Raw genomic sequence first — 24,850 nt, forward strand, 5'->3', positions numbered from 1 at the left:
TTCGAGACAATGCAGATTGGAGGTGGGAAGGCACAGAAACAGCAAAGAGGCACCCTCCCCGCCTCCCCACCCCCTGCAGTTGTGGTGGAAGGAGGTTAAAAACATTTGCATAAAGGAGCTCTGTCCTTTGCAGTCAAGTTCTAGACATTACATTCTACCAGCTTGTATTTTCTGGAACAACTCAAATGTCTCATTTTTCTCAGGTTTTTCTTTGCTGATCAAACACCCGAAACTCTCCATATAGACAAACAGATTTACTTTTAGAAACATGCATGGGTTGAAATAGAAGAGTAGTTATTATTTTCTTGAGCACCTCATTTTAAAGCTTTTTCTGTAATAAATTGGACTTGTCTCTTTTCAGAATATGTTCTTCACTCTAGTATCTAAGGTTAAAATGGTCTTCAGGTTTTTGAATTAATTCTGTTTCTGACGAAAGTTTTCTTTTATTCTCTGTCAATATTCACAGTAAAAAAAAGTAATGCTTATTAATTTTTTTTTCTGTTTTTTTTCCCCGCTCTAGGCAAAATACAAAGGTACCATTAAGGCGAACCTCTCCAATTCTCTTTATAAGCAGATGCCAGCCACAATTGATAGTGTCTTTGCAAGAGAAGTTACTCAGCTTCAGAGTGAGGTGTGGTTTTCCTAAATTGTTATATAACTATATAAATAAAAATTTAACCACATACAATTAGCATCTTAAAACATATTAATATTTAAAAAATATATTTAAACATAGCAAAAAGGTTGCTTCTTGGGTATTACATATTGGATGAAAATTGGAAGCAGCTGATTCATGGGTTGTTGGTAGTCACTGGTGGGTCACAGAAAATGAAAAGGACAGGCAAATTTGTTAGTCACGTGATGCTGTTTTCCCTAATTCTAGTGACAATTATTAATAGAACAAATTTTAATCTTATTAGGATAGCTTACTTAGATTAAAATCTGACAGCCAATATTAAACCTGTCTCTGATTTAGCATGTGATCTCTAAGTGGAGAACGTTCTTATTCAAAGTCCCATAAAGAGTTAATGGTTAAATTCAGGATCCACAGGTCTGTGCTTCCTCAGTTAGGCAGGAGTTTCCTGAGTTTCCTTTTCTGTGGATTATGGATTTCATTTGGAGTATCTCAGGTGGCGGTGGCCATTATAGTGATTACAAGTTGCAGACGAACTCAAGAACAGTCATCTTGTGAGCTCATTTTGAATTCAGAAGAGTAATTTTCCTCTTTTGTACATTAGACATAAGGGATACATAGTACATTTAATTTGTTGTATTTCTTAAAACAGAATTTCAAAATAGACTATTTCACCTCTTTCTTAAGTTGTTATTTTGTTTTCTCCATAGCACAGTTTTTTTTTTTTTTTAACTTTATGAATTTGCTACTCGGCTTCCTAAGTGATATAAGAGCAGGGACTTGTCTGTCTTGTTCTCTGCTCTACCCCCAAGCTTAGAACAGTCCTTTGCACACAGGGGGATAGTCAGTAAATACTGGTAAAATGGATTTTGTTGAATTCGTTGATTCCCTTTATAAGGAAATGTTTCCTTTTATGTAGTTTGTATTCTCCATGCTACATTTTAGGTTAAAAATCATAATGAACACATAGAAATGCTTACTATGTGTCAGGTGCTGATCTATACATTTCACATATATTTATATCATTTAATCCCCGTAAGTACTCGGTGAGATAGCCCCATATCAGCGATGTGGAAACTGAAGCACAGAGGAGTCAAGGAACTTGCCTGAGATCACACAGCCAATAAATGGCAGAGTCAACACATGAACATGGATAGCCTGGCTTCAGAGTCTGGGTTCTTAACCACACTCTGTATCACCTCTTTCTTACCATTTCCACCACTCTTCTTCTTATTAAACAAGTTGACTTCTTCCCTCAGAATCTTTTTAGTTTTAAGTAGAGGATACCTAAGTAATTTTAAAATAGTCTGAAGATAAAGTACTCTTGAAAAAAACTGTGCATTGTTACCCTTTGCAGAACATCTTTAAGTACTTTATTATTACAAATTTAAATGTCCTCTGTGTACTCATCTTGGCAGTAAGCTAATCTCAGCTGTGCAACATGAGGCTAAAAATATATGATATCAGAGTTTTGCATGGCTGACCATGACTAATATGTCCCCCCTTTTTTTTTCTCACAACATCTGGTCACCTTGCCACTTGCTGATAATGTACAGACTACTTTATAAAGCAAATAAGTATAACCCAACACTTGATATGTGACAAACAACAGTTATACAAGAAAGAAAGAATAGTCTCTTATTTTTATACTTGGGAAGGTAACCTTGTCAGATATTTACATCCTCATTGCTGTGCTAAGTGCCCAACTTTACTCACCTTCTTATGGCAGAAACAGAACGATAGTACATGAACACGTGCAACGGAGGACTTAGTGTGCGAGACGATCCATACAGTATATTGTGGAGTCTATCCTTTCCCCCCAGAGTAAGTTGTCACTTACGTTGTTAGCATGGGTTATGCTATAATGGAGTGTGCCCCCTGGGAAAGACAGGTGTGTGCTCCCAGCACTGCCCACTGCTGTAATTAGTCACTGAACTAGTTAGTAAGGAAACACCTGGATTCTGAATAAAGTATCTAGTTCAATGGAATAATGTAATGTAATAACATTTCTTGAGGTTTGCATAAATCAATTTTATGGTTGCTAAAATTGTAGTTCTTAGAGCTTGCCTGGTAAGAAGACTAGCAAGAAAGTAAAACTATTTGACAGTGTCTGAGAAAACTAAACAACTAACTTTTTACCGTGTCCAGATCATATCAGATTTGCGGTAACCTAAATTAGAGTAGTAGACACATTCTGGAATTTCAAGGTGGTCTGGGTTCTAATGAAAAGTCTCCTAGATTGAGGACCCTGGGTCAAAATGTTACGTTCAAATCAATTTGCAAACATTCTCAGATGCTTAAATCCAAACTAGAATGATAATGTGAAGTGAGCTAGATTAATCCTCCTTATAGAAAATGACTGAGGAGAAGTCATTTTAAAAGAGAGAGGGAGGTGGAGATTTTAGGATGCCATTTTATGAGCTATTCCCCATTAACAATTTTATAAACAAAGACCACAAAGAAAATTTCTGGAAATGGATGGGCCATGCCACGAAATGGTGAGATCCGTCTCACCAGGGCTCCTTCAGGCAGAGGCTAAATCATCTAGCACAGAAGTAATACAGGCTACTCAGGACTCAGGAGGTGTTCGACAGCCTATGTTTTTATCTGTAGTGGCTCCAGGGTCCTGCTTCAGGAGCTCTAGAGGAGTCCATGCTGTGGGACTAGCAGTGCAGTTACCCATATAGTAGTTATAAAATATCCTGAAGTTGGAAATGTATATAGACCTTAGGTATATATATGATACAACAATATACTAGGCTATCCAATATACAAGATAACATATAAACTACTTTTAGAAACATATTTATATGTAAATATATAAGACTATGGCAAGTGTCCTCCACTAGTTGGGTATCCGGTAGCAAAGCGACCTTGATTGCTACACAATAACGACAAGTCCTAAGAAATCAAATTTATCAGAAAATTTATTAGCTTGACATAATTTTCCATTAGCTGTTTTAAGGATGAAAATTAATATGATAAATTAAAGTTCAGCTGCCTCCAATTTGACGTAATCTTAATTCTAAAGTGGTACTTCGTTGCAGCTATAAATGAAATGACTTTTAATGCCACAAGTAGAAAATTACGCAGCCTTTTAAAGAAAGAGTGCTTTTTAAAATTGTGCTTGATGACTCACCATTTCTGTGATAACCTCCTAAATGATCAGCGTTGCTTATGTTTATAAAGCCACAAGTCATACAAACTAAACCAGGCACCCAGGAAAAAGGAGCAAGGTACACGCTATCTCCTTTTATTTAAGAAGAAGGAACAAATCTGACGAAGGTTTCTTCTTGGCTTAATAGATCTGGTCACTCATTAAACTCCTCCACCTTTCCCCGAGAAAGTTATAATACAGAATGTAATGGAACTGACATAATGGTTTTTGCCGACTTAAATGGAGGTCCTTAATGGGTTTCCTGTTTAACGTAACTAATTGATGAAAATGTAAAAATATGTTCATGAGAATTAGATATCCTGATGGATTGTATCAATGGATAGACTCTAACAAGATGAGTGATCCCTGGAATAACATGGGGGTGCTGCGTGTGAGTCCTGATAATTGACTACATATGCAGGATTGGATGTGAGAACAGAGTGGGGCAGAACTAAACAAGGCTTAAGGATACTTGGTGACAGAAATCTCAATGTAGTTATCAGAAGGAAAACACTGTGATCTATGGATACATGAATAATATTGGATAGCACAGAAGAGATCATAACCCCCACTAAATTAATTGGACGGTTCTAATTAGGAGAGGTCAGACCACATCTAGAACATTCTGGGCATCTTAAGAAAGAGTGGATTAATTGGAAATTGTGCAGAGGAGGGCAATTAGGGGTATAGGGGCTCAGGACCTTACTCCGTGCAGATGGTCTGGAGGAATGGGAGTTACTGACATCTGGAGTTGCATCCGGTGAACTAGAGTCTTCCTACCTGGCTGCCAGGGGAAGACACACCAGGGCTTCCTTAAGGGAGGAGCTTTGTGTCACAGCTTCCACGATTTAGAGACTGTGACACCCCAGCGTGAGTTCCATTTCAGCAAACGTTTTCAAGAAGAAGTTGGTGGGGGAGCCAGACAGGAGATTTAAATACTGATAGTTACAAGAGATGGTTTTCTTTCTTTATGGTGAGATGCGATGATTTTATTTTTAAAAATGAGTTTTGTAAATATCATCTTAATCCTCTAGGCAAGTATATTATCTAAGTTAAACAAATGGTTAATACTGTTTATTAAAACTCACGAGGGGTTTAAGTTCATGAGAATATTTAGTAAACTCATTTATTCATTCATTCGCTAAGCATTTATTGCATTTCTATTCCCTGTCATTGAGTATGAGAGGCACAGGATATTAAAAGATGTGTGAGAAGAGATAGGCGTAGCTCTCAAGGAACTAGTATTGGTAAAAAGTTTTTCCTTAAGTTGAACTGTTATTCTTTTCTGTTAAAAATTAGATCTTATTTTGTTCTTGTGAATACTCTTCTAGTTTTTCTCTTTAAATTGACTCTGTTCTCCTGCGTCGAGTTATTCTAACTCCATTTAATACCTTTTTATTATAAAACTTTTAATATCTATTTAAAATTAATTTTAAAATAATTTATTCTTTCATTCATTCCTGTTTTTATTTTTATTCATTCATTCATTGAGCAAATATTTATTGATTCTTACTTTGTGCCAGGCACTATTTTGGGTTCTGAGCAATCACCAAGCTAGATAGTTATGTTCTTGTGAGGGAAGACAGAAAATAAGTAATTCTACAAAAATAAAACAAAAGTAATTGAAAATTGTGAAGGAAATACATAGGATAATGGAACAGGCTGAGAGTAAAAGGGATAATTTCTTTGCTGTCTTCTGAATCTTCTTTTTTCTCTCTTGTTGAATTTGTTACTTCTACTATTGAAGTAATCATTCTCACGCCTTCTTTCCATCCCAGGAGGGAACAAATTGAAATGGTAGCAATGGATGACATTGTCATGATGCTCATTTCCCTTACAGAGAATAGGTCTTGACATATCTCAGAAATCTGCCTGCATGTCTTATTTTCTCCCAAAGGTTGAGCATTCAGTGAGGTTTATGTTATATTACAGCTGTGCCTATGGAAAGTAATAACAATTAATTAAAAAATGAAAAATTCACCTTTAAATGTCTGGTCATTTCCCCCACTTTGTCGGTTGCTTTCTCAAGATTTAAAACTCGGACATTTATGACCCTAAAAGCTCATAGATTTGGAAGGTTTCCCAAAACCGTAGCTGAGATTTAAGTTAGTTGAATATGAGTAGGGATTTCAGCATGCATAGGGTCGAGGACTTTTGAAATTAACAGGAAAGAGTCAAAATTAGGAGTCTAACCTGAAACACTGAGTATATAACCTAAAGCACTGAGTATATTCTCTTGTTATAGAGGCTTAGGCAAATAGGACCATCAGTGGTGGGATTCAAATACACAAACTCCTAGCAAAACACTGAAATTTAACAGGTAAGAAGGTAGTATACCCCTGAAGAAACTAACAATGATTTGTGTTTTTAAAGGTTGCCTATAAGCAGAAACACGATGCTGCCAAAGGATTCTCAGATTATGCCCACATGAAGGAACCACCTGACATCAAACATGCCATGGAGGTCAATAAACACCAGAGTAATGTAAGGACGCCATCCCTCATGATTTTCTGAGAAATTGTGGTTACCCACGTCAGGGCTAATGGATATGTGGTGGAAATTTACATATTACAACTCTCCTCTTCAAAACGACTTTACAATTCCTTTTTTTTTTTTTTTTAAATCTCTCAGTGTTCAGTCATAAATTCATCTGAATTATTCTATCAAAAGTCATTAAAACCCTGTGGAATGCCTTTAAAATGTCAGGTCCTTGCAGATATTGGCAATTCTGCTTTGGACCTGTTGGATTAGTGGCATTTCCTAGAGTGCCGTTGACTTGATGATGAAGTGCCTGCAGTTGCCAGTCGAGGATTGTAGAAGAACTGGGAGAAAGGGCACCAGAAATCCCTGGCCTGGGGGAGAGTCACTTACAAAGGCTAGTGAGATTGTCCCCCACTACCGTTTCTTTTGGAATGCAAATGCAGAGCAAATGGTCAAACTCAAGACCCATGGAGAACACGAAAGCAGTTAATGCCAAACGGCTGGCTTAGCAGAAGAAACCAGGGGAGAGGAAATGAGCCCATAGAAAATGAATTCTTTCAAAAGCTTTAAGTTAGCAGATTATAAAGTTGTAAGTTAGCAAGTGCACCAAAACTTCCATGTGTTTGCTCGATGACCGCCACTACCCTAGCGGCCTAGAAGAATAATTTCTGGCTGAAATTTCAGTGGAAGCTTATTTGTCTCCCCATTAGGAGTTCTTTGCTCTCTAGGAGGAATGTAGGAAATGTTCGTTAGGTTCTTTATGGGCCAGAATCAGTTCAGATAAAGATGTCTGCCTTAATTGGGTCAAGAAACTCCCTTTCTTTGGAAAGTACCTGAAACATCTTCGTCCTCTCCCATGGGCCCTGTCCCACCACTTAGCTCCTTTACTGAATGGTGCTTTGATGACTCTGGGTCCCCAGGGCCTCAGCTGGGCAGGATCTCTTTCCAGGATGGCAACAGTTATCTGGTGTTAAATTGCAATCCATCAATGCTGAAGTAAAAACGGAGTGAGGTTTTACATTTTAACTCCAATGTGTAAACATATGCCAGGCCCAAGACAATTTCCCAAGATGGTTTAACCTTGATGAGAGAGGAGAATGCTACACGTCTGTAATTAACAGCAAGGCCATTTTAAGGGGATGCTTCGTAAGAACGGTTTGCTTACAGAACGACGGTCATAACCATAATAACTACCACTTAGCTAGCTCTGCTGTGCAGCGGGAACTCCGCCAAGACTCCGATTGTTTCCAACTCTCACAAAATCCCTGTACTGAGTCCCATTCTGTAGATGAAGAAGATGAGACGAAAGAGTCAAACTCCTAGTTCCACACTTTCTGTTAGGCCTTGCTACCTCCCTTTTAAGGAGGTCGAGATTTTAAATGAAATTTTTTAAATGTGGGATGAAATAGGTTATCATCAGAATTTAGATCAACAGATTCAAGGCGCTGCAGGAAAGAAGGCGTCGGTGGTGGTCCAGGAGGGGCCGGAGCGCGTTACACAGACCCTCGGGGGGCTGCTTCCAACTCTATAATTCAATGAAATTCAAATACGGAAGTTCCTTATCATAGAACTGGGGTTATTATTTTAACTCTGCCTTTTCTTTTAAAAGGTCTTTGATTGAGGGATTGAGGGAATAGAGTATAAAGGCCTTTTCTCTTCCATTCAATACTGTGTACTTATGGGAGAAGGATGTATTTACTTACACTCCTCTGCCTACTCGGCTCGACCTTCACATGCAAAGTTTGTACATATAATAGGATTTAGAAAGTGTTTAAGACTATTTACTCAGATTTAAAGTGAGAATGATATTTGTATTCTACCTGTGAAGTAGTTGACATTCCCCTAGAGTCAAGGCACTTAGAATAATACATTTGTTGTCCCTACAATATGAAATTTAAACACAGGTCTTGAAAGCCACAGGAAAGCAAGTACCTCTCCTGGTTTGTAGGTGAAGCTAGTACATCTTCACAAAAGATGAAACTCTGCCTCCCACAAAACTTCAGCCCGGTGAAACCCATTTGCAGAGAATCTACTAGTAAAATTATCTTTTGGTAATGTGGGATGTCCCTTGACATGATGCCTCTAGATGAGCTGATTTATCTTAGAAGAAAATGTGCTGTCACGTGTACCTCTGATTTGCCTGGAAACAATGCATCTTTGCTTACCTTTTTATTTTATGTTTCTACCAAGAGCAAGTCAGCTTCCCGATATCTGTTAGAGAACCAAGAAACTGGGCCAACTGCAGATTAAACCTTTTAATTTCTGCCTCTTTTCAGCTCAGACTTTTATTAGAAGATTTATCAGTGGGCCAAATGGCATGTTTTTCCTTTCAGAACCGTTCTCTTCCTCATGCCTTTAGAGGCGTGAATAGGCAGAAGAGGATGGGGAGAGGACTTCTGGGAGGGCCAACTGAATTCTCACCTCTGTGTAACTGAGAGTTTCAAGAGGAAGACTGTTCTAGGGGCAATAGTCTCTTCTGTCCCCCCACCTCCCACCCAGTTCAGTGAGCACGGAACAGGGGTGAAAATCATTTATCCAAATACCCTCCACTGTAGCATATGGTAGAAAAGAAATTTAGAGTCAGACCACATGTTGCCTGGATGATCTTGGACAAGTTACCTAATACCTCCACATCTCAGTGTTCCCATCTCTAAAGTGGGGCAGTGATATCTACCTCACTGGGCTCTCGTGAGTATTAAATGAGATGGGTTATATAAAGGGCTTTGCAGAAGAGCAGCTCCACAAAATATGAGTCCTCTTTGGTCCCCCGCCAATTACAAAGGGTGATTTGAGAGGTTAGGATGATTTCATAGTCAATTTGAAAATAATTAACAGAGCTTAGATTGAGAAAAGGGCCAACTCCATATGAACTTTATATTAAGAAGCATTTAGGTCAGAAGGGCATGTTCAAATGATCCCGAACCCATATAACTACTTATCTTGTTGATACTATAATCAAGAAATGATTAAAAACAGCCAATCTAAATCCTTTTGTATCTTAAGGGATGCCAAATTCTTCTAATGTAATCAGAGAAACTGGAGATACTCTATCCTGTTCCTTTCCCCTAAAGATGGGCTCAAAATGAAAACCCCAGTAACGTTATTAGTTCTCATCAATCTTATCAGAGACATGAAACCCAATCGTTCTGAAAGAAGTCAAACAAATTTTGAACTGCCATCTTAAGTTTTGTAAGTAATGTGCTCTGTATAGACTTGTGATGAAATTGGAGTGGTAAACTCTTCCAAAACACCATATTGGTCATCAATTCAACGTGTATTAGAAGGAAGTATTCAGCAGGAGACGTAAGAGACTTAATGTTCCTTTCAAGAATGATATATATATTTTCTTAATGGTAATCAAAACTTATCAGGAGATAAAATTTCTTTTCCATCAGAAAGTGAAAAAGCTTAGAGATAAATCAGTAAAATGATACTAGAGAGGCAGTCATGGTTCCGTGTGGTTCCCCAATGTGACTTTATAATAACAGCACTTTGGGAGTTAGTATTCAAATAGAGACGTGAATGTTTTGCTCATCTCTGAGACAGAATAGTTAGTAATACCCATTCTGCCTTCTTTACAAGATTGTGGTGGTGGTAAAATTAACTCATGAATAAGAAAACTTCTATCAACTCTAAAATGCTTTTTGTACATAGTGACCACAATAATAATGAGAAAGATGCCACTCTGTATTTTACTCCATCTTTTAGGAGATCGAAAACTTGTCTGCCTTCTGATGAATATCAGATCTTACATTTACCTGTATATAAAAGGTTTACATTCTCTCATAAAAATAATACTTACAGTTTAGTCGTTGGCTCATTTTTTACATACAGGATGCCCAGACCGAAATAAGCCTGAGACTGAGTTTCTAGTCCATGTGCCTATGTGAGATACCTGGGGGCTTCTCTAATGCTGGAGTTTAGAATAAAAGTATTTCTTGGGAATGACTGCACGAGTGCTTTGAGGTTATAATTAAATACAGGCCACGCTACTCCCTTCTGTTCTGCAAATGTAAGCTGTAAATCCCCTCTAGTCTCTTCTCACCAAGAATCACGTTAACCTTCATCAGAGTAGCAAAAGGAATGATGGTTCTGGGCCAGTTGGGTTTGATTTCTTTAAGTCTGCTCATCAGCCCTAATTCCCCCACAGGTGTCTGTCTGGGGCTGCCATCCTGGCTGTCCGCTCACCTCTCAAACTTGGCATCTCCAAGGATCTAAATCTGAGTCTCTCATCGGCCAAGCCTGACTCAGAACAGTACAAGGAAAGGGATTCTGGATAACTAGTTCCAGTCCTGGGAGGGAATGTTGAGGAAGCCAGGTTGGATCCAGACAATGCAGCACAACAAGGGTGGATGAGGATTTAATGCATTCCTGCATGTAAAGTGCTCAGAACAATGCCTGGCATGTTGGACCCTTTGCAGAAATGTAAAAAAATGCAAAGATGTTCTATGCAATGAACGAATCGTTCAGTACTACATCAAAAACTAATGATGTATGTTGGCTAACTGAACGTGATAAAGCAAAAGATGCAGATTATAGGGAACAAGCTGAGATTAAAAGACAATAAAACAATGAAAATACAAACAGGGACAAAGTGAACATGGTGAGACAAGGAAGAAATTAAAAAACAAATTTGATAGAATTAATATCTTTATTGGAGGCAATGAAGAACAGATTTGACTCTGCAGAAAAAACTGAAACGGAGACTGTGTTAATCGGGAGGTCCTAGGTTTAACAACAAACTCCATCACAAGCTAGCTAAGTAAAACATGAGAATTTATTGGTTTATGTAATTGGAAATTCAAGCTACCTTTAGGTGTAACTGGGTCCAGAGGCTCAAGTGTCACTGGGACTCTTCCTCTCTCCCATCTCATGACTTTGCTTTCAGACACACTGTCTAGGTGGTCTCAAGATGACAGCTGGTGTTTCCAAAATTAAATCATCCCTAGAGCCGCTAATCCCAGAGGGAAGGGCAGCAGCTCTTTTTCCCCCTCTAGCCTCAGATCCATCAGTGACTCTGGGCACCCCTCCCCCCCACCGCCTGGTTTTGTGTCTGCTCTCTTATTGATCATGGTTTCTAAAAGGATGAGATGTCTGATGGGACACCCCTGTCACCCAGAAGATGGGCTGCCCTGGACAGCCCCACCAAATCACATGGAGTAAGGGAGGACCAGTTTCCAAATGAAAAACCCCAGGCTGATACGTAAATTACACATGTCCATTACAAAGGCATAACTTAGGAAAATGACTCAGCTACATGGAAAAGGGCCAGAAAAGGAATTTAGTGGGGGAAAAAAAAGGAGGAAGAGATCAAGCATGTAGGGTAATAATTTCAGCTGTTCCTGAGGAAGAAACCACAGTCTTTACAGATAAGATTGTATATTGTTATATGTTATTAAAAAGAAAAAGCAGTTTATGTTGGATACAAGATCAAGGTATAAGGAAATGATTATCATATGATAATTACTTTATTGCCATGTGTGAGACCTCTAGAAGGAAATGATGAAACTTCATTGAAAGGTATAATACAAAGTTTAAAGAAGTGGGGAAATATACCTTCTTCTCTTTGGAACAAACTGAAATAGTATTGAGAGATTTTGTAGGTTGAGTGCAATGCCCACTAAAGTTAACCATTTGTTTCCTCTGCAGAACTAACTAGAATTATTCTAATGTTCATTAATGAGAATAAATAGTTAAAAATTAAGGAAAATTTTGAAATAGAAGGGCAGTAGACAGAACTTGGTCTAAGGGATGTAAATCCTTATAGTGAGTGATACTTTCAAGAAATGTGTGAGCGAGGAAGTGAATGTTAAGTCCTTAATATGCTACCTGGTCCATAGTAAGTGGTTGAAAGTGGAGATTATTATTGATTGATATTATTATTTCTCCTCTTCCCCCTTCTCCTTCTCTTCTCTCTTCTCCTTTGTCCTCCCTCTTCCCATCTCCCTCCTCCTGCTGTTTCCTTCCATGCTCTGAGGATGCAGTAAGGAACAAAACATTAAATAAAATGAGGTAAAATCAATCATTGACCCTCAAGCTTGCACCCAAACACCGTCTTGTCATGAGAAGACAGCCTGAAGAATGGAAGCCAGTCCCTTGTTCCAATACAGTTAGCACTTAGGGGTTGAATTTGTTCAGGAAATAGGAAAAAGGCCATATATGTTCTTTGACCTTCCACTGCCACACCTCTTTTCGGCCATGTACTGTTTTTATTCTTCCTGGGTTCTAACAGACTGCAGAACGGAGCAAAGACATATTGTAGGCATCTGAGAAATGTCAGGCGAGCTCTCCTCAGACCCAGGTTAGGAGGAGGAAGCCTCTCCGGCAGCCATGTTGCCGCAGCGCCAAGTTCAGACATCCTTGCAGACTGTGAAAACCAGGAGCCTACCGCCCTGTGACTCTCCATGTAAAGCCCCGTTCCTGTGGGATGTCCCCACGCAGTGGTGTTCTGGAAGATCTGACTAGTGACTGGGCTCCCGTGCTGTTCTCCTGTGTGGCTCTGTGGTGTCCGCTTGTTTGAATTTGCAGCTCTTGTCAATCTTAATATTTGTTTTGAGTCACATATGCCGGCCTCTAATTTGCAATTTACATGGATGATGGGGCCCTATTCAGCGTCCTGCTCCTGCCGCCTTTGTGCCCCTCACCTCTCTTCATGCAGTCATTAGGCTGAGCAGCATATAATTACATAACCCATACAAAGCTTAGATTTCTGGAAGTCTGCAGCTCTTTTCAAAAAGTAAGGGTTTCCATTTTTATCCTCATTCTTTTCTAAACAAAAAGACATTACCCCCCTGTGGTTTCTGTATGAATGCCGTAACTTAGAAACAGTTAGTCTTGTAGGTGGGTAGTAATTTTGGTTTGTTTTTACCTGAGAATCGGTTTTTGTTTACACAGCTTGTGTTTAACTGAGTGTAGGCGGAGGTGGATTGGCCATCATTGGTGCGTGAGCCTGTTGTTATTTGAAGCCAATGAAATTGGCTTAATTTTAAATCCCTAAAGATTTTTAAATTCACCCAACAATACAACTCAGTTTCCAGCCCATTTTCATGTTTCTTTTGCTACCTGTGTGCACAAAACTTACCTGAATCACTTGTGAAGGTGAAGCCTATGAAAGCAGAAATATGTAAGAAAACAGATGTTCTTGCCAAAATTATGTTAATTCTATTGAAGTTGTGTTCACTTGTTAGATTCATGATTATAAACACTGTTTAAAAAATAGTCTTGGTGGTGAGGCAAATGCAAACCCTTAGAAGAGTAAATAGAAATGTATATAAATATTTCTTTGAAATAAAATAATATAATGCGTAGGGAGCCTCTCATTTCTTATACCTGATGTGTTTTTGAAAGAAGTAAGAAAGTATAATTTTTTTTTGACTTGGCAAGATTAAAAGGAAAATAACAAGATACATTGATATTACCTAGAACACTGGCTCATATTGATCAACAGGGGAATTTGTTAAAATGCAGGTTCTTGAACCCCATTTACCGAGATTCTGTTAACGTAGGTTTGGGGATGGGCCCCAGGAATCTAATTCTTGAATAAGTACGTTAGATGATGCCATTGTAGAAAGTTTACAGGCAACATTAGAAATATTTGTTTTGTACAAATACAATTAGCTGTGCATTTTGTATGGGTGTTCAGCTCTACATTTCTGTGTTCTACCTTTCTTTGCCTTGAAAAAATGAAGGTGGGTCTTAAAAATGACCATTGCTGCCCCCTTTGCATTAGAACTTTAAAGAACTAATGTAATGGGCAAATTGACCAGCCTCTGGTGATATTGCCAAATAGAATTACATCTGGAAAATAGATAAATACTCCCCATGACTGACCTCAGGAAGTAGAGAAATGGACAGACTGGTGAGGTGTTGACCGTGGGACATTATACCAGTTCTCATCTGGTCTCCCTTCCTTTGTCAGTTGAGTTAATCTAAATAACCACCATCCTTTAAAGTACACTTGGTAAAATTTACATGTATTTTTCTCTTTAAATGTCTATTTTCCACATTTCAGTTTGATTGTATCTCGTGTACATTCCGAGAATGAATGTTCCTTAATGTCATTGCTTTTATTTTTGGAGGCTCAAGTCATTGCGATGATATTTGCTAGGTAATAAAAATATCAGTACACATGACTAGACTTGCCAGACATGGGCATTTTAAGAGTCCGGTCGGAAAAAGAAGAGAGAGCTGGAGAGGAGCAACTTCACGCACACTCGCCCCATGAAGTGGTTTTCTACACTCATGTGCTGGGCTTATCCTGAATCCAGTGGGGATCGAGACTGTGTGATGGGCAAGTTAAAGCGTTTGATGAGGATATTCTGTATGTGAATATGTACATACACACTTACACGTGATGACATGCTTTTCAGGTGATAATTCCATAAGAATTCTGTAATATTCCGTAAGATTGGTTTTGTGCCGGAATCTCGGGCTCACATTTTTTAGGTTGTATGAATCCAGTTCATATGTGATAATGCTAGTGAGACTTAGGTATGGTAGAAAAAATAAGGTATTTATTCAAATAAATGTTGTGCATAAAAAAATTAAAAAAAAATTTGTGGTTGGTGGGTTCTCTAAGATAATTATGGCAAGGATAAATGATGGTATGGACATTAGGATTGGTAGTTCTATAACATTACTAATTTCTTCTTTTTCTTTCTTTCAATCAAAACTGTCTCTTTGATCAGATTTCTTATAGAAAAGATGTGCAGGACACCCACACGTATAGTGCGGATCTCAACAGACCAGACATCAAGATGGCAACACAGATCTCCAAGATCATAAGCAATGTAATCTCTCTTTCTTATCTTGAGCAGAAGTGATTTCTTATTCTTTCAGGAGACAACACATGGCTTTAGGTAGTTGAATGGTTAATTTAATTAGTGAAATTAATCAATCTGAATTAATGACATCTCAAGTTTTTTATCTGAATTATCCATTTGACTATGTAAGTTATTGAGGTATATGCAGAAACTACTCAAAGTTGCCTTGACTGCGGCTACTGCTGCCATACTTTTAGAGAAGTGAGTGTTCTGTGGGCGTGAGGTAACATTCAGATGTCTTAGCCTGAAAGCCAACTTTGTCAGTCACCTGATCCCATATTATCGCTCATCTTAGCCTGTCCCAAAGACTTGACCTTGTTCCCATTGTGTTACTGTTAATTGTGCAGATTGTTTTTTTGCCACCTTTTACCCTTGTACATTTTCTACACATTTTGGCTGTTTTCTTACCTTCTCCAAGATATCCTTCTTGGTTAATACCATTTTACTTAAGCATAACTTGCACCCTGATTAAAAATGATGCCTTCACACAAACCAAATGTTTGAATAACATAGACTATACTTACTTAAAAATTAATAACTATTTACAAATTTTACTTTATGTTAACCAAACAGGGTTAGATCAGTTCCTAAGATGAAACGAGCCATACAAGCTATCTGTATATAGAAAGCATGGTCTCAATTATCCAGAAATTTCTCCTAATTTTTTTCAGGGTTTATACATAAGTACAATGATGATGACAGGATACATAGACTCAAATTTAGTAATTATTTTACTGCAAAAAACGATACATAGACTCAAATTTAGTAATTATTTTACTACAAAAAAAGTTGAATTTATTTAAATAACCACACTAAGTTAACTTCTGCTCTACCAGTCAGCATTTTAGTGTTTGGTAAATTGTAAAGAATGTTTTTCTGTAGACTGAGTGTCTATTATATTTTGTTTCAGCTAAAGTTAATATAATTCTTCATTGGAAAGTAGAAATAATTAACGTTCTCTTATTTATTCATTTTAGGCAGAATACAAGAAAGGGCAAGGAGTAATGAATAAAGAGCCTGCTGTAATTGGAAGACCAGATTTCGAACATGCTGTGGAAGCTTCTAAACTTTCTAGTCAAGTAAGACTACAGTGATGATTCCAGAATGATTTTATTCGGAGATTTTGTTTCTAGTGGCACAGGAAACTATTTCATTTTGGATAATACCTTTAATTGCAAGAATATGCAAAGATAATGTTTCTGAAACCGTTTCAGATACGATTGCAATAATTACAAATTTCAGTAAGAGATAAAATGAGTCCAATTTTAAGTGCAAAACGAAGTTTTCTTTTCTCCCAGCTCAAAGTCTAACCTTTTTCAATGAGGTTAGATATGTTGTCACATTTCCTAGGATTTCTAGAATTCAGCAATTATGATATCAATTAGATTAGATTAGATCAATAATTAGATTGCTGTCTATCTATACACACATACACACAGTTTTTAACTAGGTAATAAAATATCAATTTTCATATGCTCTAGTTTAATCAGAAAATAAGAAAGAGGTGATGCAAATGAAAAGTTTGAATTCTTATGGAAGAACATCAAACAAGATCTGAAAAAGTCTGAAGACACGTCATGTTTTTGGCTGAATGTCTCGGTAGATAAAAATTGTGATTCTCCCCAAATTAATATACAAATGTCATGCAATTTCAATTACAAGCCAATAGATTTTTTTAAGTATATGGATATCTATTCAAACTCTAAGATCATATGAAATCATATGATCTTAGAGTTTGAATAGATAGGAAATGCCTGAGAAGAGCCTTTAAAAGTATGAAAATGAAGACCAGTGAAGGAGAACTTAAGTTATGGGTTACCATAACATAATATAAAACCACTGAAATTAAATCAATATGGGATTAGTACAGTAAGAGATAAAATAATCAGTAGGATAGAATAGGGAATCCTGAAATAGATTCCAATATGTATAAGAATTTAATATATGATGAAAGTGTTAGTTCAAGTCAGTGGGAAAAAAGTTATATTAGTTCATAAATGGTGCTGACATAACTGTCCATCCATCAAAGTAAAAATAAAATTGGACCTGAATCTTAACCTATATACAAAATGAATTCCAGATGGATTAGAGATGTGAGTATAAACAATAAAATAATTTTAAAATCTTAGAAGAGAACCCAGGAGAATGTATATACCACGTAGGGATGACAGAGTTGGTCTTAAAAAGACCAGAGATCCAGAAGCTATAAAAAGGATAGTTTGGTTACCTGACCATAGAATTAAAACTCTTTCAATGGAAAATGGTAATATTGGCCAAGTTAATAATAATAGTACCAAAAGCAACTTTTATACAGTTATGGTGTTTTCAACTTTGAAAATATGCCTTCCTCAAGTTGCAAAAGTTGGATGACATTTCAAAATGGAGAGGTGTAAATGAGGAAAACTATAAAATTGGACTGGAGAATATGAAATGACATCTGAACCAATGAGAAGGTCAACTGTGCTATAGCTTGGAAGTCTCAAAAGTCAATACCATAGAACTGCAAACTCTTCCAAAATTAATTTTAAAAATTCCATGCAAGGGGCAGCTGACTGGTTCAATCGGTAGAGCATGCAACTCTTGATCTCGGGGTCATGAGTTTGAGCCCCACTTTGAGAGTAGAATTTTCCTAAAAAAATAAATCAAAAATTAAAAATTTTTTTCTAAAAAAAAAAATTCAATGCGATTCCAACTAGAATCCAAACAGACTTTTTAAATATTTTGAATCAAATTAAATGTTTGAATAAATTAAGTAAATTGAATTGTCTATGGAGAAGGGAGTGTCTGAGGAAGGCTTCAAAATGTAGAAAGAAGAGCAGCAGCCTTCAAATATTTGGAAAAACACTTGTAATGCAAATGATGAGAACATTTTCATATCTAGAATATACAAAAGTTCTTTAATAGTGAAAAGAAAAAGACTTCAACAGCCTTATAGAAAAGCGAGTAGAGGAGATGATTAACAGTTACAGAAGAGTGTAAATAGTCAATACACATTTTAAAAGATGCTCAAATGTATTAGTAGAAAGAGAAATGCCAGGAGAGCATTTATACCTGTCATGTCCTGTGAGTGCGGAGAAGGACATCAGGGAGGGTCGTGTAGTTGGAAGGGCTTGGTGTAATAGGTAGATTTGAGCTAAGGTGGACTGAAAGAGAGAGAAAAGTCTGCTCAGGGGAGGACCCCAAAGAAAGGTTGGGGATGTGCAGGACAGAGAAGAGGGGTCTGACAGACAGCAGAGGCTCCCGGCAAGGAGAGGAGAATCATAAACACACATGGAAATCTGGGAGGAGTTGAGAGGCTGTGATGATGGTAAATGGGTCAGTGTTGCATTCATTCGGAACACGGGCCATATTTACAGAGCGGAATAGGTTAATGTGTTCTATAAAAGAAAAGGTGAAGAAGAAAAAGTGATTTCAAATGTAATAATCAGGAGCGCTGTCGAGTTGAATTCAGAAAAGGGTCCCCAGTACTACTTCTTTTTTTTTTTTTAAGATTTTATTTATTTATTCGACAGAGATAGAGACAGCCAGCGAGAGAAGGGAACATAAGCAGAGGGAGTGGGAGAGGAAGAAGCAGGCTCATAGCAGAGGAGCCTGATGTGGGGCTCGATCCCATAACGCGGGGATCACGCCCTGAGCCGAAGGCAGACGCTTAACCGCTGTGCCACCCAGGCGCCCCCCAGTACTACTTCTCACTATTTTAACTACAGTCCCTCAAGTACCCTCCACTTTTAGGTAGGAAATGGATTGTCACAGAAAATTTTGAGCAGAGAAGCATTGTGAAGAAGATACTATTTAAGGAAGGTTAGCTTGGCAGCACCGTGCAGGAGACAAGGCCTCATGAAAGGTGAGCGGCCCGGAGGCCAGCTGGGATGCTACCAACACATGGGGTGCTCAGAACCTGGGCCAACTTGCTGGTCGTGGGGTGAAAATGAGCCAAGAGGGTAGACGAGAGACCCTGAATGTCAGCGTACCTCATAGTCATTGTCTTATGATGTATAAGGCGCTTTCACTTACAAAACAACTTCATGACTCAGAAGGTTGTAGATGCGCTAAGAGCCTGGGGACATGTTTCCGTCCAGGGTCCGAGATGGGCAGCGGCTCCTGGGGCCCTTCTCATTCCAAATAACACTTGTTGAAGAGGCGGGGCGTAGTAGAGCACGTTCGGCAACTCTGCTTCAGCCCTTTCTGGGGACAAAGACTTCCCATCAATTGTATAGGAGAAGCCGCAGATTCTAGAAAAACAATACGGTTTGGTTGAGAGGTTAGGAAAATAGGCTCCAGACACGACTGCCTGAGCTAAACTCCTAATTCTGTGTCTTGCTAGTTGAGTGACCTTGGGCAATCTCTCCGTCTAAGGCTGCCTCATCTGTGAAATGGGAATGACTGCAATACCTGCTTCTCAGGCTTGTTGTCAGGGTTAAAATGCTGCCTGGCCCCCAGAAACACTATATAACTTCACAAGAATAATTTAACTGCCGATATTCAGAATAGATTTCCACTCTGCGTTTTTATGGGAATTCACGCACAGATTGAAGCAGGAATAGACTCTGGCCTTTAGATTCCAGTCTGAAATTCATTCCTTCATGATCTTATTTGAGAGTTCTTTTTTTTTTTTTAAAGATTTTTTTTATTTATTTGACAGAGATAGAGACAGCCAGCGAGAGAGGGAACACAAGCAGGGAGAGTGGGAGAGAAGAAGCAGGCTCATAGCGGAGGAGCCTGATGTGGGGCTCGATCCCAGAACGCGGGGATCACGCCCTGAGCCGAAGGCAGACGCTTAACCGCTTTGCCACCCAGGCACCCCTTATTTGAGAGTTCTTAGCAGAAAATTTTGGTATTTGAGCTTTTATTTTGGTATTTCAAATTCAGTCACCAAAAATCCTACCATTTGCTCCTATCTCGGTTTTTAGACAGGTTAAAAAAAAATCCAAATCCTTTAGCGACTGAACCATCAGATACCTAAGCAGGTTGTAATTTGCGAGTTACATTATATCTGTCATCTTTGTTTTCTCCATGACATGCTTGTTGCTCTCATAGTGTAGAAACTCATCAGAAGAAAGGAATGGGCAGATGAATATTTAGGACTTCTGGGATGAACTTGATGTGTTCCATTTGTGTTTTCAGGTGTATGAACTAGAGACAAGGGCAGAAAGTATGGTTTATTATTTTCATTGGCAACTCCGAAGATCACATACATATTCTCTTGCTCCTAACCTAATGTCAGATTGTGAATACAGGAGTGCTCAAAGGCAAAGAAATACTGAGAAGGGAAGTGACTTCGGAATGGCAAGGAGCAGGGGGCCTGGGGGCAGGGGCAGGTGCAGGAAGGAGAGAGCAGACGGTGGGGTGGCAGGAGCACTGTGTGAGGGAGGGGGCAGTGAGGAGGTGGTGCTCGAGGTTTGTGGTGCTAAGAGCTGCCGAGAAGGAGAAAGCAAGGGGTAGAATTCTCCCAATTTACCAGTAAATTATGCTCTGTGGGATGAAACCCAGAAAAGGTAGTGGAAACACAAAACCCTTCCTGTACAATAGCTTTGCCCCCCTAGTTGTAAAGTTTCCCTGTTTAAACTTAGAAGGCACATACAATTATGGTCAAGTAATTAAGAGAAAATAAGTAAAAAAAATTAAAGTGAAATCTCATGTGTCAAGCTAATGAGATTGGTGTATTTACAAGTATCTTAAATATTAGTGGAGTAACTGTTGAAGCCACCATCTTAAAAAATTCTTCTAAGAGCAGTTAATTTGTTAATATATTCATATATCATTTTAATTTATTACTGGAAATTTATCTACGTGATGAATGAAATTCTTTTAGTTTTATAACATCAAGGAAACTTTTGTGTTTATAATAACTAGTGTTTGTTCTAAAATTGCATGTGATGTATTGATAAGAATGGGTTTGAAACATAAAAAGTACATTTTAGATTGCCATTAAAATTTAATTATAAATATTATCCTCAGATTGAATGGGGATGTTAACTGGTTTGGAGAATCTCCCATTTCCCTTCCTGGCAAGCACTCTCCCAACGAACCTCTTTACACCCAAGTATTGGCTTCAAGGTCATGTATTTGAGTTGCCAATTTAAATTGTATTTCTCTCTCTCCTTTATTCTCAGTTCTTTTTCTTTATTGTTCTTAACACCATTTGTATTAGTCACATATTTATATATGTGTGTGTATTTTTTTTTAAAGATTTTATTTATTCATTTGAGAGAGAGAGAGAGAGAGTGAGCGCAGTGGGAGAGAGGGGTAGTGGGAAAGGGAGAAGTAGGCTCCCCGCTGACAGGGATATGATTTTGTGTAAAATTCAGACTTGGAAATACTATTAATTTTATGGCAAGTTCTACATAAAAATCTGGTTATACTCTCTTCTTTGACAGCTTTTAGTTCAGTATCATCCAAAATTGGAGGTATAGAGATATGGCATTGTGTTTATTGGTTTACTTTTCATTTTTGCTGATAATTAAGGTATACTTATCCAAGTTTCCATTTTTTCCCCCTAACAATTGTTTCTTTGGCTGTGATTAAAAGCTATCCTTTGGGGTCTGCTTTTTTCTGCCTTTTTCTGATTCTGAATCTGAGCCATAGGTGGTGATGTGAAGCCTAGCGCCCCTTGTGGCGAAGTTTTGAACTACAGGGTTTAGAAGTCAGGCTTCAGATCATTGAAACACAGCCTCGTCCTGAAGCAGTTATGAGGAATGAATTTAAGTGATATTGTTGTAGTTTAACTGTTCCACTGTTTTCTCCAAGTGTGGGCCCCTGAAAGTCCTGATTGATCTGTTAAAATTCCTTATAAACTTTCAGGAGTATGATCCTCTATACCTTTCCTATATTAAAAAAAAAAGGTTGGTAAACATCAGGACCATTAGATTTGACATTTATAATGTAAATAAAATCAGTCATGAGTGTAAATAACTTTTCATTTATTTCCAAAGTGATTGACTTAGACATAAGGGATAACATTTATCTTAAAACTGGAGCAAAATTACCCAACCCAACACTATTTCTCCCTTTCTCAAATGGTATTGAGAAACCAGTTGGTCAAGGGAAGGCATTGACTCTGGAGATGTGAGTGTGGGTGAAGAGATAGACACTCAGATGTGTGAAGTGTGGGTTGAAAATAGGATAGGATGTTGGGTGTTTATGTGTAGTGAGTGAGTGAATGAGTCAGAAGGTGAGCAAGGGACCCGTTGAAACCATTTTTTCTCTCACTTCATTTATGTGCAAACCTTACAGCAAGAGGTAAGAAACAGTTGGGTGTCAGTGTCTGCTAAGTGTGTTTTGTACGTAATGCAGATATTTTACTCTATTATTAATTAATGATGGAAACCCTTGCATTGTTGTTCCTTAGGCGTCTTTGAAGCAGATCACACGGAGTACTCAAGCTTAGAGAGAAAGAAATTTCACAGCACTTTGCTTCTTACTACGTTTATTACAAGGATAGGAGTGACAGATATATTTTAAATAACTAATTTCATACTACAGAAATAACCTGGAAAGTCTAGACAAAATTTTAAAATTCAAGTCTTAGGTGTATAGCCCAATGCATAATAGTGGTAGAAATCTTCAACAATAAAGTTCTCCAGAGAGGAGTCATGTGCCAGTTAGATGAGTAAGTCTGAGGGAGACAATTTGGTATTGAGAGAGTTTGTAATACATTTCTATATTTGAATCATGAATTAAGAGTGTGAATGGGCAGAAAAAGGGTGTGAATGGATCTCAAGCCTCCATGCAGATATAACCATGATTTTGCATGAAGTATAATCACAAGTTTTGGGATCATTTGCATTACTCCGTGCTTAATTAGTAATGTCACGAGAGTATTTTATTATAGTTTGTTATATTTTTAAGATATCAGACTTCTATTAAATACTTTCAGGAGAATATTGCATTGGAATGGCATTTTGTTTTGCATAGCTTATTTTATGTGCCCAATTATTACTAAGATGTGTAATTTATGCATCCAGTCCACCCTCATTGGGACCTAAACTGACCAGTGCTTGCTACATGTGACACTACCAAATTCCCATGCATATTTTGAAAGAATGCGAATTTGGGATTTTTATTATTCTTCCCCAAAACATCAGTTCTGTGATCTCTAGTGTTCAGCAATGCCTACTTGATCATTTCTGATTATATCACCTAAAGGTAAGCTTGTTATCCTCAGGAAGAAGTAAAACCAGTGCCCAGTACAGAGGTTAATACAGAGAATGCCTTAGGAAATGCCAACTGAACAGATAGAATGCTAACAACTTTTGAAAGTAGGATCACATACTTAGATGATCCTTCAAAACTGGTATCTTCCCATTTTAAAAGAATGATCCTGAGGCATTGAGGTGGATATTAAAACTTAAAAACGATCATTATAAGTAAACATATGCTGAAGAAATGAAAAAAACTAAAGTTCTCATCAAAATCTATCACAAGGCTATATCAAAATTTGAAGACACCATGGGAATTACCTGGTCCTGCCTTTCAGTGAAAGAATCCCTTTGCATTATTATCCATCCATGTGTTTGTTCAAACGAAACAGTTACCGAAGCAGATATTACACATTAGACGCTGTGCTTGGGGCTGAATTTTCAAGGGTGAACAGGACAGATCCAGCCCCAGTGAAGGCTGTAAGCTCTAATGGGGAAGACCCATGGTGCAGACAGTTTTGCAGAAAATTATAGCGGTGTGATCTGTGTGATCGGCAAATGTGGGGTGTTTCAAAGATATATCAGCAGTACATAGTCTACTTTGGGACATCAGAGAAGGCTTTCAGGAAAATGTTTCTAATGTTCATTGGAATAATTTCTGCACATCCAACAGGTATTAGCCAAAATGTAACTTCTTTTCATTATAATCAGCAGAAATCTTATTGGCTGAAACTTCTGCCTGTCAGTACTAACTTTACCTTCTGCAGCAGGACAATTGCCATTTGTAAATTTTTTCAAATATTTGAACACAGTTACCAGTGGATTTCTCAGTCTCTTCAGTAGAACACTCTTGAGCCCAGTAACTGACACAGAGTATGCATTACATAAATATTTCTTGAATGAATGAATGAATGAATGAATGAGTGAATAGAAGTCCAGCAGAAACTGTAAAGTGCAATACAGTTTCAATATCATATTTTTAAATCTATTGTTTTTCATTTCCTTTTACATACTTTTTCTTCCTAATGGCATATAGTTTCAATCAATTTAACAGTGACTGTGTGTGTGCATGAGTGGGTGTGTGTGTGTGAGTGGGTGTGCATATGCGTGTGTGTGTGTGTGTGTGTGTACTTGGAGAATTAGAGAAGCTTTAGAGTTTCAACACCTGTTTCAGGGTGTGGCTCATTTTGTGAGTCATAAAAAAGAGGTTTTGTCTATCATTTTCATCATTAATTTATCTATTTCTTTAATAAACATATAGTAAGTGCCAGTTCTAGTCAAAGCATTATGCCAGGCACTAGGGATAAAAAATGAATGAAGATCTATTCCTTGCTCACAGTCAAATGGGAGAGCAGACATACACAGATAATTAAAATCTGTCCAAAATTAGAAAATAGTCCCATCTAGTATTTCCAGGGAAAACTCACCTTTAATAACAGCATAGTATTACTATAAATTTATCTTTTAAAACATCAGGTGAAAAAAATGCAGGGTTCTGCTTGTATTGAACTATTTAAATCTAATCAAAATCCAGCCATGCAAGGCTGGCTTGCATCGAGTGTTCCTTCAGTTATTCATATTCTCCCACTCAGGCATCATGACCATCTAATTAGCTAAG

General features: G+C 37.9%; 1 protein-coding gene and 1 long non-coding RNA gene across 7 annotated transcripts in view; both read left to right on the plus strand.

The window, feature by feature from the left end:
• Positions 1-24,850, plus strand: part of NEBL (nebulette) — a 336,480-nt gene that overhangs the window by 235,785 nt on the left and 75,845 nt on the right. For 4 of the 6 annotated variants that reach the window (XM_057304697.1, XM_026478970.4, XM_057304696.1 and 1 more), the window contains 4 exons: positions 521-631; positions 6,165-6,275; positions 14,960-15,061; positions 16,072-16,173. The exons of the other annotated variants lie outside the window; for them this stretch is intronic. In XM_057304697.1, coding sequence (XP_057160680.1) covers positions 521-631; positions 6,165-6,275; positions 14,960-15,061; positions 16,072-16,173 — 426 coding nt within the window. The remainder of the gene's footprint in view (positions 1-520; positions 632-6,164; positions 6,276-14,959; positions 15,062-16,071; positions 16,174-24,850) is intronic. 6 annotated transcript variants of the gene reach the window in all.
• Positions 16,201-17,770, plus strand: LOC130542177 (uncharacterized). The gene is made up of 2 exons (XR_008956543.1): positions 16,201-16,773; positions 16,827-17,770. It is a non-coding gene; the product is annotated as an uncharacterized LOC130542177 (long non-coding RNA).

Source organism: Ursus arctos, unplaced genomic scaffold (genome assembly GCF_023065955.2).
Source record: "Ursus arctos isolate Adak ecotype North America unplaced genomic scaffold, UrsArc2.0 scaffold_30, whole genome shotgun sequence".
Lineage (NCBI taxonomy): Eukaryota > Metazoa > Chordata > Mammalia > Carnivora > Ursidae > Ursus > Ursus arctos.